The sequence below is a fragment of the Microcebus murinus genome, chromosome 6 (assembly GCF_040939455.1).
Source record: "Microcebus murinus isolate Inina chromosome 6, M.murinus_Inina_mat1.0, whole genome shotgun sequence".
Lineage (NCBI taxonomy): Eukaryota > Metazoa > Chordata > Mammalia > Primates > Cheirogaleidae > Microcebus > Microcebus murinus.
In genome coordinates, this window is record NC_134109.1 from 24,768,743 (window position 1) to 24,784,177 (window position 15,435).

Consider the following 15,435-nt stretch of genomic DNA (forward strand, 5'->3'; position numbering starts at 1 on the left):
CTGATATAGAGCTATAGTATTAAGTATCCAAATACTTTGCCATGTCATTTAGGTAAAGTAAAGAATGCTTTCTTTTTGAAGTATGAATGATTTTAATGTTTTCAACACACCTTGAGATATATTTCTCCTTTTTAGTATACATACAGAATATCCCTAGAAAAGTCCCATAAGTATTTGTTTCACTTACAGCTTTAATGTTGATTTTTATTGGCTTTTGCAAATGATGGTGGTAAAGAATGCAACTTATTAGTGCATGGGCATGTGAGGGTTAATCTGTTCATTTTTCATACTGGTAAGTTGGGACTAATAATAGTTCCTGTCTTTATAGAGCTGTTTCAAGAATTAAAGAAACTAATCCATATAAAGCACTTGGAACATAGTAGACATTCAAAAAATGTAAACTCTTATTGTTACAAGTCTGTAAAATGTAAAGGATTAACAGCTTTATATAAAGAGATTTGATTTATTTTAGTTCAAAGGAGGATTTCAAATTTTTTTCATTTTGTTTAAGAGAACTGATAATTATAGAAGTTATAAGACAACTTTCTGGATATTTATTATTGTAGATTACCCCAAAACTTAGTAGATTAAAACAACATTATTATTCCTCACAAGTCTGGAGATTGACAAGTGTAGTTGGTTGGTTCTTACACAGGGTTCCTCACATGATGGCAGTCATTGGTTGCTGTGTGGCTGGAGTCATACGAAAGCTTCTTCATTCACATGTTTCACCTAGGCTAGGGTGGCTGGTACTCAGTGTGACCTCTCATGTTACTAGCTTGGGCTTCTCCATAGCATGGCGGTCTTGGAGAGTCATTTGTCTTACATGGCAGCAGACTTTTTTCCCAGAGAAAGCACTCAAAGATATCCACTGAAAGCTGGAAGGCTTTGTATGCCCTAGCCTTGCAGGTCCAGAACATCACTTATGCCTCTTTCTATTGGTCAAAACAAGTCCCTAAGGCCAGCTCAGATTCAAGGGTTGAGGGAAATAGATTCCACCTGTCAATGGGAAGAGTAACAAAGAATTTGCATTCATATTTAATCAACCATAGCAACTCTGTCAATTCACTAAATTTAAAACAAAATGAAGAAATCGAAAGGCAAAAATAAAATTTTGCGGCTTTTCATATCCTCTAGTTTATTATTTAAATTGGGCATTTCAGACTATATTTGCAAGTTACAAATCTTAAAGATCTCTAGTTTCTATTGCTGGCAAAGTTTCATAGGCAGCTTCTGTAGTCATTTGTGCTTTAATTTTTTTTTTTTTTGAGACAGAGTCTCGCTTTGTTGCCCAGGCTAGTGTGAGTGCCGTGGCGTCAGCCTAGCTCACAGCAACCTCAAACTCCTGGGCTCGAGCGATCCTTCTGTCTCAGCCTCCCAAGTAACTGGGACTACAGGCATGCGCCACCATGCCCGGCTAATTTATATATATATATCAGTTGGCCAATTAGTTTCTTTCTATTTATAGTAGAGACGGGGTCTCGCTCTTGCTCAGGCTGGTTTTGAACTCCTGACCTTGAGCAATCTGGCCCGCCTCGGCCTCCCAGAGAGCTAGGATTACAGGCGTGAGCCACCGCGCCCGGCCGTGTGCTTTAATTTTTATTCCAAAATCTCCTAGGTTTGAGTGTCATTGCCCTGGCCCAAGAAACATAAGCAGTTCTTCCTAGAAAATAAATATTCAGAGTTGCTTTTAAAAGCAAATTCCAATTAAAAATAAACTCTGTGAGAGTTAGAATATGTTGAATTTTATTTAGGTTTCTTATCCAAATTTTCATAAATTCTTAACCCTGTTTCTTTAAACACTGGAAGTAGGCTAGTATATGTTTAGATACCCTAAGAGTTGTTAGTCTTTTGTGGTATCTGAGCATAAAAAGCAACCTGACTTGTATTTTATTTATTTTTATAGATTCAAAGTAAGTATTTTGGTTTAATTCTTAAAGTATATGTGTACACATAGTATGCAAGTTTTTGATCTAAAAAATCTAAATTTTTAAAAGTTTCGATCTAGAATAACTAGTAAATAAAAAATGAGGTGGTGTGGTGGTGTGCACCTGTAGTCCCAGCTACTCAGGAGGCTGAGGCAGGAGGATCGCTTGAGCCCAGGAGTTGAAGTTGCTGTGAGCCAGGCTGGCACCATGGCACTCTAGCCTGGGCAATAGAGTGAGACTGTCTCAAAAAGAAGAAGAAGTAACTAGGTGACTTAAAACAACAAAAATTTATAGTCTCGTAATTCTGGAGGCTGGAAGTATGGGGTCAAGGTGTCAGCAGGGCCATGCTCTCTCTGACAGCTCTATCGGAGAATCTTTCCTAGCTTCTGTTTTGCCAGCACTCCTTGGCATTCCTTGGCTTGTAGATGCAGCATTCCAGTCACACAGCTGTCTTCCTGTGTGTCAAACATTGTTGTCCTCGGTGCTCCCTCTGTGTATGTATATCTCTGTGTCCAAATTTCTCCTTTTTATAAGGACATTAGCACCATCTTTTTTTTTTTTTTTGAGACTGAGTCTCTCTTTGTTGTCCAGACTAGAGTGAGTACCGTGGCGTCAGCCTAGCTCACAGCAACCTCAAACTCCTGGGCTCAAGCGATCCTTTTGCCTCAGCCTCCGAGTAGCTGGGACTACAGGCATGCCCCACCATGACCAGCTCATTTTTTTTCTATATATATCAGTTGGCCAATTAATTTCTTTCTATTTATAGTAGAGACTAATATATTAGTTGGCCAATTAATTTCTTTCTATTTATAGTAGAGATGGGGTCTTGCTCTTGCTCCGGATGGTTTCAAACTCCTGACCTTGAGCAATCCACCCGCCTCGGCCTCCCAGAGAGCTAGGATTATAGGCGTGAGCCACCGCGCCCAGCCAGCACCATCTTAATAACCTGATTTTAACTTGATTATCTCTGTAAAGACCCAGTTTCCAAATGTTACATTTTGAGGTTTTGGGGTTACTTCAGAATATCTTTTGGGTAGGTCACAATTCAACCCATAACACATCTTCTACATGTTTTCCATTTTCATTAGTTGTGTTTAGGATTGCAAGTATCTACTAATTAATAAAAATGGAGTTTTGTGCTTTTATTTCTTGTTCTTCCAGTTTTGTTATGATTTTCAACAGGAAAATGGGAGTAGAACATTTTAATCCCCTCATCTTTAAAACAGAGTCTAGCTGATACTTCAGAAATCACAGACGATTTGATCTAATGATGTAGTTAGGGGAACATTGTACAGTGACAACATATATAGTAAACATACCTTATATCTTTATGGTGCTTTATGTTTTATAACGTGCTTGAACATGTTACCTTTTTTTGATGTTCACAACAGTGTCATGAGGCAGATAAGAAAATTATTGTTGGTATTTAGCAGATAAGAAACAGGCTCAGGGAGGTTCTAAGTGATTAGCCTTCAGGCATAAACTTAAGTGTCAGATTCAACATTCTTCATTCTCAGCATCTTTTCTCTCTGCCATATCCTCCAGTCTGAATGCCAATGTAAAATTATAGTACAAATTTGCCAGTCAAATCAAAATGAGGGAATGTGCTTTTTTACCTGTCTTTTGCTGCATAACAAACCATCCCAAAACTTAGTGGTTTAAAATAACAACAGATATTTATTTCATTCTGTTTCTTAGCCCCAGGTGGTATTGGGTGGGCCATTATGACTGAAGATAAAGTGTCCAAGAGGACTTAACTCAAATGTCCTACACCTCAGCTGGGTAGTGGCCTAAGGGCTGGCTAAACATCTCCTCTCATTTTTCTCTCCCCTCTTTCCACAGTCTCTTATCCTTCAGAGCCCAGAGCCCCTCTCTCTCCACATGTTCTGTCTTTACAGTAGGCCAGTTAGACTGTTTTACGTAACAGCTGACTTCAAAAAGCATAAAAACAGATTTTGCTAGGATTCTTAATGTCTACCCTGGAATTGGCATGCACAAACAGGAGTGGGAGAAATTACTGGCAACCTTCTTTGCAGAAATTCCACCGCAGGTACTGAATCCAAATTTATTCAACTATTGTGATCTTTATGAGCCATCACTCTTCATGATATTGACTCCTTCACAGATCTTAGTCTGAAAAGGTCGTAACATGTAGACTGATTTATTTTTATAAAGTGATGAGTAATTCTTCAGGATTTTGTGATATTGACTTTAACTTCTTCATACAGGAAACCTGGACAAGCATGAAGAACTAGAGAAACTTGTAGCAAAGTTCTTGGGAGTAGAAGCTGCTATGACATATGGCATGGGATTTGCAACAAATTCAATGAACATTCCTGCTCTTGTTGGCAAAGTAAGACGCTGTCATTTATGAAAACTCCCTAATATATGTTTTCTTTTGTTTTGAAAAGCATTCAGAGCAAGCCAAAAGCTATCATAAACTTTAGATTAAACAGAGTTTATCCAAAGGTACTTCTATCACAAATTTTTGGACAAGTATATCCTATGGAGACTTATGTCAGTTGGAGCTTCCTTACTAGAACCCATGATCCTTCTCTCTTCCATTAGATGACTCTTGCCTTTTTTATTTCACATAGATTTCTGAAGGGATTTAGATAAATAAAAACTTGTGGAAGACTAAAACTATGAGAGAAAGAAGGTTTAGTTTAGAAAGTTATTTAGCAGATGGTTTTTCCTAAGTAGAATATGAAAATATGTAGTTACCCTGATATTTGTTCTCACTGTAACACATGTTGCTTAGATATATATAGACAACTTTTATGTATTATATACATATATATATTTTATATGTAGATATATTTCCCCTCTCCCCAAGGGTAGAGTTTGTGATGGAGCAGTTGAAGAGAGACTTTGTAAATTACATTTTAGCAGATTGGCACTATTGGTTTTAAAGGGACCCTTGGGCCAGGTGCGGTGGCTCACACCTGTAATCCTAGCACTCTGGGAGGCCGAGGCAGGTGGATTGCTCCAGGTCAGGAGTTCAAAACCAGCCTGAGCAAGAGCGAGACCCCATCTCTACTATAAATAGAAAGAAATTAATTGGCCAACTAATATATATAGAAAATATTAGCCAGGCATGATGGCTCATGCCTGTAGTCCCAGCTACTCAGGAGGCTGAGGCAGTAGGATTGCTTAAGCTCAGGAGTTTGAGGTTGCTGTGAGCTAGGCTGACACCATGGCACTCACTATAGCCTGGGCAACAAAGTGAGACTCTGTGTCAAAAAAAATGAAAAATAAATAGAGGGAACCTTGAGGTTATTTATTCTCATATTAACATTGATATTCAGAAATGGCATATTGAAAAAGTAGTCGATTAACTCAAGCAGGAGATTTGAGGTTTTGCTTGCTTGTTACTTAATTATATGGTCAAACTTGGCAGTGTGACTGTGAGCACATTAACTTTTCTGATGCTCAAAGTTTCCTTTGCAAAATGAAGTTGTTGGACCAAATTAACTCTGAAGTCCTTTTCAGTTATACAGTGTGTAGGGGTCTGTAAGGAACAGATGGTACTAATAGAAAATAAATAACAAGATAGAGATTTAAACCCAAGCTTCACATTAAGTGTAAATGATTGATACATTCCAATTAGAAGACAAAGATTGTTACATAAAATTAAGTAGGTTTCCTAATATATAAAATAATAATCTGTTTTAAATATAAAGATACAGAGGTTAAAAGTAAAAGGATAGAAAACAATAATCAAAAGAAATTTGAAGTGACTATATTAATACAAACATATTTCAGAACAATAAATATTTCTGGGGATAAAGAGTAACATTGTATAATGATTAAGGAGTTAATTCATCAAAAGGACATAATTTTAAATATGTAAGTGGTCACCTAATAACAGAGCTTCAGAATACAGGAAGCAAAAATTGATGAAACTGAAAAGGGAAGTAGATGAATACAGAATTGTAATTAGAGATATTAACCCCCCTCTCTTAATTGATAGAAGAACTAAACAGAAAATCAGTAAGGATATAGAATACTTGGAAAACACTGTCAACCAATTGAGGTAATTTATGAAACACTTTACCCAACAACAGCAAAACAGTTACCAAGATAGACCATTATCTACTATTAAACAAGTTTTTTGTTTGTTTGTTTTGTTTTGTTGGTTTTTATTGAGACAGAGACTTGCTCTGTTGCCCAAGCTAGAGTGCCGTGGCATCAGCCTAGTTCACAGCAACCTCAAACTCCTAGGTTCAAGGAGACCAGCCTCAACAAGAGCAAGACCTCATCTCTACTAAAAATAGAAATTAGCTGGACATGGTGGTGCTTGCCTGTAGTCCCAGCTACTTGGGAGGCCGAGGCAGGAGGATTGCTTGAGCCCAGGAGTCGGAAGTTGCTGTGAGCTAAGCTGATGCCATGGCACTATAGCCTGGGCAACAGAGTAAGATTCTTATTTCCAAAAAAAAGACAGGCCTGTCACCCAGGCTGGAGTGCAGTGGCCCAGTCATAGATCACTTGCAACCTGGATTTCCTGGACTCAAGTGGTCCTCTTGCTTTAACCTCCTGAGTAGCTGGGACTATAGGTGTATTCCACCACACCAAGCTAATTTTTTAAATTTTTTGTAGAGATGATGTCTCGCTATGTTGTCCAGGCTGGTCTTAAACTCTTCGCCTCAAGCAATCCTCCTGCCTCTGCCTGGCTAGTAGTGAGAGAATGTGCCATTTTCAAGGCATTACCCCCTCAACTTACATTTCCCAGAAATAAACAGTACATCTTACCAAAGTTCATATGGAATTCCCTCAAATCAGAGAAATGAAAACTTTTTAAAGATTTCGTACTCCTGACTTTGAGCAATTCACCCGCCTCGGCCTCGGCCTCCCAGAGTGCTAGGATTACAGGCGTGAGCCACCTTGCCTAGCCAAAAAACTTTTTAAAGATTGATGTATCAGATTTTAGGCATAAATAAAAACCTATTGCTATAATCCGAATATTTAAGTCAATCACAGGACTTAAGATATTAAATTAAAAGACTAGAATTTTTCATTTACTTTGAAGATGTCTTTACAAAAAATAAATTATCATGTATGCTTGTTTTTCTTAATTGGCCACTTTGCTGTTGTATAAGATTTCCTTAATAAGATATTATTATTATGATTGTAACACTTTGTAATTTATGTAACTAAATCTTTCCCTTCCAGCTTCTTATCTTGCTGTGCTTCTGATTTTGCAGGGTTGCCTGATTCTGAGTGATGAACTGAACCATGCATCATTGGTTTTAGGAGCCAGACTGTCCGGAGCAACCATTCGAATCTTCAAACATAACAGTGAGTTTGCCATGGAATTCACTACTGGCCTTGTTGTGAAATATTCTTTGGGTCAGTGGTGGTGGTACCATTAGTTCCATTAACAGTTGAAAAATGCAAATGAAGCTGAAGTAACAACATCTAAAATGTTCTTCTGGTCCAGTCTTTTAAAAGTTATTCTTTCCCTCACTGTAATAAAAATAGAGGGTAAGCCGGGCGCGGTGGCTCACGCCTGTAATCCTAGCTCTTGGGAGGCCGAGGCGGGCGGATTGCTCAAGGTCAGGAGTTCAAAACCAGCCTGAGCAAGAGCGAGACCCCGTCTCTACTATAAATAGAAAGAAATTAATTGGCCAACTGATATATATATGTAAAAAATTAGCTGGGCATGGTGGCGCATGCCTGTAGTCCCAGCTACTCGGGAGGCTGAGGCAGAAGGATCGCTGGAGCCCAGGAGTTTGAGGTTGCTGTGAGCTAGGCTGACGCCATGGCACTCACTCTAGCCTAGGCAACAAAGCGAGACGCTGTCTCAAAAAAAAAAAAAATAAAAAAATAAAAATAAAAATAGAGGGTGAAGGAAACCTTTTATGTGAATATAATACTCTCCTTTTATTTGTCTTTCAAGCTTTCCATCCTGTTTCCATGTTTGCAATTCCTTGCTCAGATACATTTACTAGATGCCTACGGTGTATCATGCTGTAACACTAGGAGTATTGGGATGCATAAATCAGGGTCCCTGATCTCAAGGATCTCTGACTGGTTTATGAGGAGACTTAATAGATGAACCAGAACTTACAGTACAATGGACAGATGCTGAATACTGATAGGAATAGATGCCATGAGAACAGAGAGAGGTGGCACTAAGGGAAACCCTTTTCTCCCTAAATGGCAATACCTTTGTGTATTATTAAAATGATTTTTTACAATAAAAATGCATAAATTTCATAGTTAAAATACACATAGGAAGAAAAGATTATGTAACTATATGTTTAATATCCTCTTTTGCCAAAATATGTACATGTACAGACAGAAGTCTAGAAGATATGCCAAAATGTTAAATCTGTACCTCTAGATGGAAGGATTATAGGTGGTAACTTTTTTTTCTTTGTCTTGTCTAAAATGTTTTGTAATGAGACTAGTGCAAATAATATTTTGTTTTATGTAAATGAGATCTGATCAAGCATCATTGTGTAACCTATTACTTTTTTTTTTTTTCTTTTTTGAGAGTATTCAGAAACAGGATACTTTCTTTTTACAATATATTGTGAACATTATTTGTCAGTACATGTGACTCTACCTCATTCTTTAATGTCACTGTGGCAGTGTTTGGATGTGCCATGATTTTTTAATCAATCCCTCAGTTGGATGGGATTTCTAAATTTCTTACTAGAAAGAGCATAACACTCACATTTTTTTTTTTTTTTTTGAGACAGAGTCTCATGTTATTTCCCAGGCTAGAGTGAGTGCCGTGGCGTCAGCCTAGCTCACAACAACCTCAAACTCCTAGGCTCAAGCGATCCTCCTGCCTCAGCCTCCCGAGTAACTGGGACTACAGGCATGCGCCACCATGCCCGGCTAATTTTTTTTTTCTATATATATTAGCTGGCCAATTAATTTCTTTCTATTTATAGAAAAGACGGGGTCTTGCTCTTGCTCAGGCTGGTTTCAAACTCCTGGGCTCAAGCAATCCACCCGCCTCGGCCTCCCAGAGTGCTATAATTAATTACAGGCGTGAGCCACCATGACCGGCCGACACTCACATTTTTATACAATCATCTGATTAGTACCTTAGGATAAATTCCTAACAGTCTCAGAATGCCTAGTTGAAAGGTATAAATTTTTTTAATACTTTTCCAGATTGGCTCTAAGCATTGTACAAATTTTTACTCAACAATGTGATAGTGACTGTTTCTACTTGCTGGCCAGTGTAGGCTATTATGAATCATTTTAAATCTTTCTGAATCTAATAAGTAAATAATATGCAAATTTTTATTTATTTAATTATTAGTTCTAGAATAGCTTTTTATATAGTTAATTTGTATTTCTTTAAAAATTCAACATTTTCAAATTGATTCTCTTTTTTGCTGATTATAAGAGCCCTTTGGCTGGGCGAGGTGGCTCACGCCTGTAATCCTGGCACTCTGGGAGGCCGAGGCAGGTGGATTGCTCGAGGTCAGGAGTTTGAAACCAGCCTGAGCAAGAGCGAGTCCCTGTCTCTACTATAAAAATAGAAATTAATTGGCCAACTAATATATATAGGAAAAAATGAGCCGGGCGTGGTGGCGCATGCCTGTAGTCCCAGCTACTCGGGAGGCTGAGGCAGGAGGATTGCTTGAGCCCAGGAGTTTGAGGTTGCTGTGAGCTAGGCTGATGCCATGGCACTCCCTCTAGCCTGAGCAACAAAGCGAGACTCTGTCTCAAAAAAAAAAAGAGCCCTTTTATTATCCTTTATTTTATGTTTCACTATTTTTTATTTATTTTTGACTTTGTTTTTAGTGTCTTGCTATGCAGTCTCATTAAAATGTTTATGTTCTCAAACTTACAGTGTTATTGACTTTTGGATTTTACCTAATGCTTTACCCATTCTGAGTCATAAGGTTATTCTCTTACATTTTCTTTGGGAGTTTTGTGGTATATTTTTTATTTAAATTTATATGGAATTCGGAGGGCATAGTATGGGGGAGAGACTGAATTATTTTTCCTAAGTAGACAAGGTTAAACATTCCACTATAGATATTTCTTTTTGTCTAAATTTTGAATAAATATTTATTTTTCTCCTCCTGTATATAAACATAGGAAGCTAAAACAATTAGTACATTTTTATTTGTATCCTGCTGATTGCCACACATTGCTCTCTGCAGCAGGACTGGAGGCTTTGGATCAGGAGATGGTAAATATTTAATTCTGTGGAGAGCATCTACTATCTCTTGTTTAGGTAGTATGCAGTTAAGTTTGTTACAAATAACTGAATGTGTAAGCATAGTCACAGCCTTTGACTATCTTATTTGTATTTGTGTTATGTGTTTTTATTACCCTATTTCTTTTTTCTTTTCTTTTTTTTTTTTTTTTGAGACAGAGTCTCGCTTTGTTGCCCAGGCTAGAGTGAGTGCTGTGGCATCAGCCTAGCTCACAGCAACCTCAAACTCCTGGGCTCAGGCAGTCCTCCTGCCTCAGCCTCCCAAGTAGCTGGGACTACAGGCATGCGCCACCATGCCCGGCTAATTTTTTTATATCTATTAGTTGGCCAATTAATTTCTTTCTATTTACATAGTAGAGATGGGGTCTCGCTCTTGCTCAGGCTGGTTTCGAACTCCTGACCTCAAGCAGTCCACCTGCCTCGGCCTCCCAGAGTGCTAGGATTACAGGAGTGAGCCACCACGCCCAGCCATGTTTCTTTTTTCTATCAAAGTCTTCTTATGTAAAGAATAAAATCATGTAGTTTTGTAATCCCTTTCTCTAGTGATGAGCCATAAAGAATATAAAATCACTGGCTTGGTTTCCTGGGGGGTGGACTCAGCCTACTCCACCTCCCCTCAGCCGAGCCTAGAGTAGAGGGGCCAGGCATCCTCTCCGGGGGAGCGGCGTTTACGTAAGGAGCCTCGCCTGAGCTGTCCTAGCCTCACATTTACTTGGCAACGATAACCTGGCAGGAGGAGCTGGTGATAAGGATGAAGAGCTGACTGATGGGGAAAAAAAAAAAAAAAAAAAAAAAAAAGAATATAAAATCAGATTTTATGATAGGGTGTCTCTCGCTCCTATTAAATATACCCCAGATTTAGTGTTGCTTAGATTTTGGGGAGTTATTTAAGGACTTAATTTTAGGGCACATGTTTTTAGTATGAAGTCTATAGTGATAGCAACAGTGGTCTTCAAAGCATTTGTCTTTAACAGGGAAGTTATGACCCTCATTACTGGCAATACCAGCCACATGGTTTTCTAGGCCCATTAACCACCTTTAGGACCAACAAAACCATAAGAACTTGGTTGGGGGCCAGGCTTATGCCTGTAATCCTAGCACTCTGGGAGACCGAGGCGGGAGGATCGCTCAAGGTCAGGAGTTCAAAACCAGCCTGAGCAAGAGCGAGACCCCATCTCTACTAAAAATAGAAAGAAATTAATTGGCCAACTAAAATATATAGAAAAAATTAGCTGGGCATGGTGGTGAGTGCCTGTATAGTCCCAGCTACTCAGGAGGCTAAGGCAGGAGGATTGCTCGAGCCCAGGAGTTTGAGGTTGCTGTGAGCTAGGCTGATGCCACGGTACTCTAGCCCAAGCAAGAGAGTGAGACTCTGTCTCAAAAAAAATAATAAAATAAAAAAAAAAAAGAACTTGGTTGGATATAGGCAACTGATGTAGTCAAACATGGAACAATCACAACTGATTTCCAAGCTTGCTTAACACATAGACTTGTGGATGCCCAAGACTGGTGCATTTTTAACCCAGTGCCAAGATACAGCTCTTTAGTAAGCATTTATTTTTTTATTTTTTTTTTATTTTTTTTTTTTAGAGACGGGGTCTCGCTCAGGCTGGTTTTGAACTCCTGACCTTGAGCAATCCGCCCGCCTCGGCCTCCCAAAGTGCTAGGATTACAGGCGTGAGCCACCACGCCCGGCCTTAGTAAGCATTTATTGAATACATCCGAGGTGAAAGGAAACATACATTTTGAAGGTTTTTCCCCCATATTTGTTTTTTAGGAGATATATTTACCTGTGATGGTTTATTCACATTCTTTTGCTCAGTCTTCTTTGTGTTTATTTCTGAATGACCCACTAGGATTATAGATACAGTTTGATTCTATAAACACAAAAAAGTTAACTGAATGGCAAGGTACTTTAACATGAAACATTGCTCATTTCGTTAAGCAAGCTAATGAACTGAATCAATCATTACAGTCATTTAGGTAAGTTTTGATGGTTTTGAATATTTGTTACATTTTGGATTTCCATTCAGGGTGGCAATAATTCATCCATTTTGCCCTGTTTTTTCCTGCCCAACTCTAATTATGTTAATATTCTTTGCTGAGACACTTCCTGAATAAGAAATGCATATTTGCATTTCTGGAATAAAGTTAGGAAAGAGGAAGATGCTTTGTGACTTTGTTCTTTTTTGTGTGCTTTAGATATGCAGAGCCTAGAGAAGCTATTGAAGGATGCCATTGTTTATGGTCAGCCTCGGACACGAAGGCCCTGGAAGAAAATTCTAATCCTTGTGGAAGGGATCTATAGGTAATCCTGCTTTATTATTTTTACATTTGTGACTGGGCCCATGAAGTCATAGAATTTTTAAGGTGAAGGAACTCAACTCTAGCCCCCTCTGGAAAGTAAGGAGACAGTGTTTATGACTTGTTAAAATACCTGGAAACAGCACTAGAACAGAAATCTTTTTGTCTGACTCTTCTTTATTCTTCCCCTTATACTACATGGTCTCCAAATCCCCTTTCTGTTTGAGTCTTTTATTTTTCTACTGTTTGTGGAGGGAACATATATATAGGAGTGAGAATTGGAATATGTATTCTGTCAAAACAAATTATACACCATTTAATTTAAAGAAATATTCTAGTTAAGTTTTACAGCCTTTACACTTATTCTTAGCATCTAATTTTATTTGTTCTTTTGTATAATTTTAATTGCATATGCAGTGTGATGCAAAGTCTAATGCTGCCTATAATTAGAAGCTTTAGAAGAATCTGCTGTGACTTTAATTCATTCTTTCATGAATTAAGATCACTTATGTTCCGGTGTTTGCTTAATAAGCTCCAGTCTCCGTTCTCCCAGCCTTCTGCCTAGCCATGGCATCATCTGACTTTGTCAGTTTATAACCACAGGTAGAGTTGTCAGACCACCTGAAAAGCAGTAAACTCAAAAATTTAATAATAAAGTGCCTGACTCTCAGTTTTGAAAAAGTGTCAGCATATGTACTTTTTTTACCAGCATGGAGGGATCTATTGTCCGCCTTCCTGAAGTGATTGCCCTCAAGAAGAAGTATAAGGCATATTTGTATCTGGATGAGGCTCACAGCATTGGGGCCTTGGGCCCTACAGGTCGAGGTGTGGTGGAATACTTTGGCCTGGATCCTGAAGATGTGGACGTTATGATGGGAACATTCACAAAGAGCTTTGGTGCTTCTGGAGGCTACATTGGAGGCAAGAAGGTAAATAGACCATGTGAAGGAGAACTTAGAGATAAAGATACTGGCTACTGGATTTGGTACTTAGCATACTTAGCAGATGGGGTCCTGAACTAGGATGTGGAGACCTTGGATATGTTTGTGGCTTAGGCTCGTAGTGCCAGAGGGCTTCATATTTCAGCTGCCTAGTGAGTGATTCTGATGTCTTCTCACTGAACTAAAGGCTGGTTCTGTTCATTGTTTGTTGTTTTCTTATTCGTGCTTCTTTCTAAACTACATGCTGGTCTGAAATACAGAATACCCTCTTGTATGAAAGAACACACAGTGGTGCTTCCTGTTTGCCACAGTATTCTATTTTGTTTGCATTGTGCTCACAATTTAAAAAGTATTGGGGTTGTCATAGGAGCCAATGGGAATAGAAGACCAGTTACCCTGCCCTTGGACTCAAACGCATCATTGGTAAACATAGAGACAGGAAAAACAAAGATTTTGATAGCTCTGGGATACTAGAAAGCATTGTATTTTTCCTTTCTTTTCTTTCTTTCTTTTCTCTCTTTCTTTTTTAGTGCATTCCAGAGAAGGAATGGGTTAACTCCCTCAAGTGCAGAGACCAGCATTGTATTTTTCAATTTTAAAATTATATAGTGATTCTGAGGCAACTAAATATCTATGTGGCATGGTGGAAATTGTGAACCATGGAGACAGAGGCTTGGGTTTGAATATTTCTTTGCTTACTTTGTGAGACCATAGGGAAAGCATTAACCTTCCAATTTTCTTGTCAGTAAAATAGAGATAAATATGCCTAGCTTGTAAGGTTGTAAGGGTTTTAAAAAATAATACATATCCATGCTACAGTATTATAGATACACCTTGAAAACATGTTAATGAAAGAAGCCAGTCGCAAAAGGTCACACATTCTGTTTTTTGTATCCAGAATAGGCATAGAAACAGAAAGTATATTAGTGGTTACCAGGGGCTGAAGGGATGGGGAAATGGAAAGTAACTGCTAATGAGCATAAGGTTTCTTTTTAGGGTGATGAAAATTTCTAAAATTAGATAGTGATGAAAGTTGCACAACTCTGAATAAACTAAAAGCCACTGAAGTGTACACTGTAACGAGGTGAATAGTATGTACATGGCTTATATCTCAGTGAAGCTGTTATCTTTTAAAACTGCAACATTAAGGAAAAGCAATATATGTCAAGTATTTATGTGAGGCGCATGGTAGGTGCTCATAAATGTTCTTAATTTCACTTTAAAATTCAACATTGGGAGTCTTAAAGAATGGTCATTCTCTTCAAAATTGATTGCCTTTTAGAGAAAATCCCTTTTCAGTGCGTTTTAATCAGGTTTGATAAATTTTTATCTCAAATTTTACCTTTTTGTTAATGGGACCAGGCTCACTTTGGAGAGTTAATTGCTTTTTGGTAATATTTGTTGCTGTGACCCAAAGGATAGAAAAATAATACTATGGGACATCATTTAAGTATAATATATTCATGCTTTTGGGGGTGGGGTTTGGTTTGGCTTTGTTTTTTGAGTGTAATTTTTAGTGTTTTTTGAAGTTAAACTGTTTTATAGCTACATTTTGTGTGTTTTCTTATTTGGTTCTGGTATGTAAACTTCTTGTGTGTACATTTTATTTAAAGATTTAATGAAGTTAATAGGTATCAAAGAATAGGGATATGCAATGAATTGTTTTTCAAATCCTTGTAACTGATAAGACAGGATTTTACTTTATTCAGTGAGATGGCATTAGTGTTCTAATGAAAACTCAGTGAATTTTCTGCCACATTTATATCATCTAATATCTCTGTGCATCTGGAAGAAATTTGAATGCCCTTCAAGTTGATGTCAGAGAACTGTTTATTATTTAGTGATGTAAGGATGGGCTTTGCAGGCATAGGGTAAGAACAGATGACATTTTCTGTGATACTTAGAAGTAAATCATATCTAAAAGCAATCCAAACACCTTAATTCAACCTTGTACAAGTATTTGTAACATTAAATGATATATTCTCCAAATCTAGAGGGATTCTTTTAAACTATTATATTTTTCTACTGTTTTGTCACATGTTTGAAAACAAAATCTAAGGACTTTGCCATG

At 38.0% G+C, this 15,435-nt stretch overlaps 1 protein-coding gene and 1 non-coding gene across 2 annotated transcripts in view; both read left to right on the forward strand.

Moving 5' to 3' along the window:
- SPTLC2 (serine palmitoyltransferase long chain base subunit 2) overlaps positions 1–15,435 on the forward strand; it is a 98,646-nt gene that overhangs the window by 41,432 nt on the left and 41,779 nt on the right. The window contains exons 5-8 of the mRNA XM_012743086.2: positions 4,157–4,281; positions 7,133–7,226; positions 12,322–12,427; positions 13,133–13,352. Coding sequence (XP_012598540.1) covers positions 4,157–4,281; positions 7,133–7,226; positions 12,322–12,427; positions 13,133–13,352 — 545 coding nt within the window. The remainder of the gene's footprint in view (positions 1–4,156; positions 4,282–7,132; positions 7,227–12,321; positions 12,428–13,132; positions 13,353–15,435) is intronic.
- Positions 10,691–10,829, forward strand: LOC142871792 (small Cajal body-specific RNA 21). Its single transcript, XR_012919979.1, has one exon.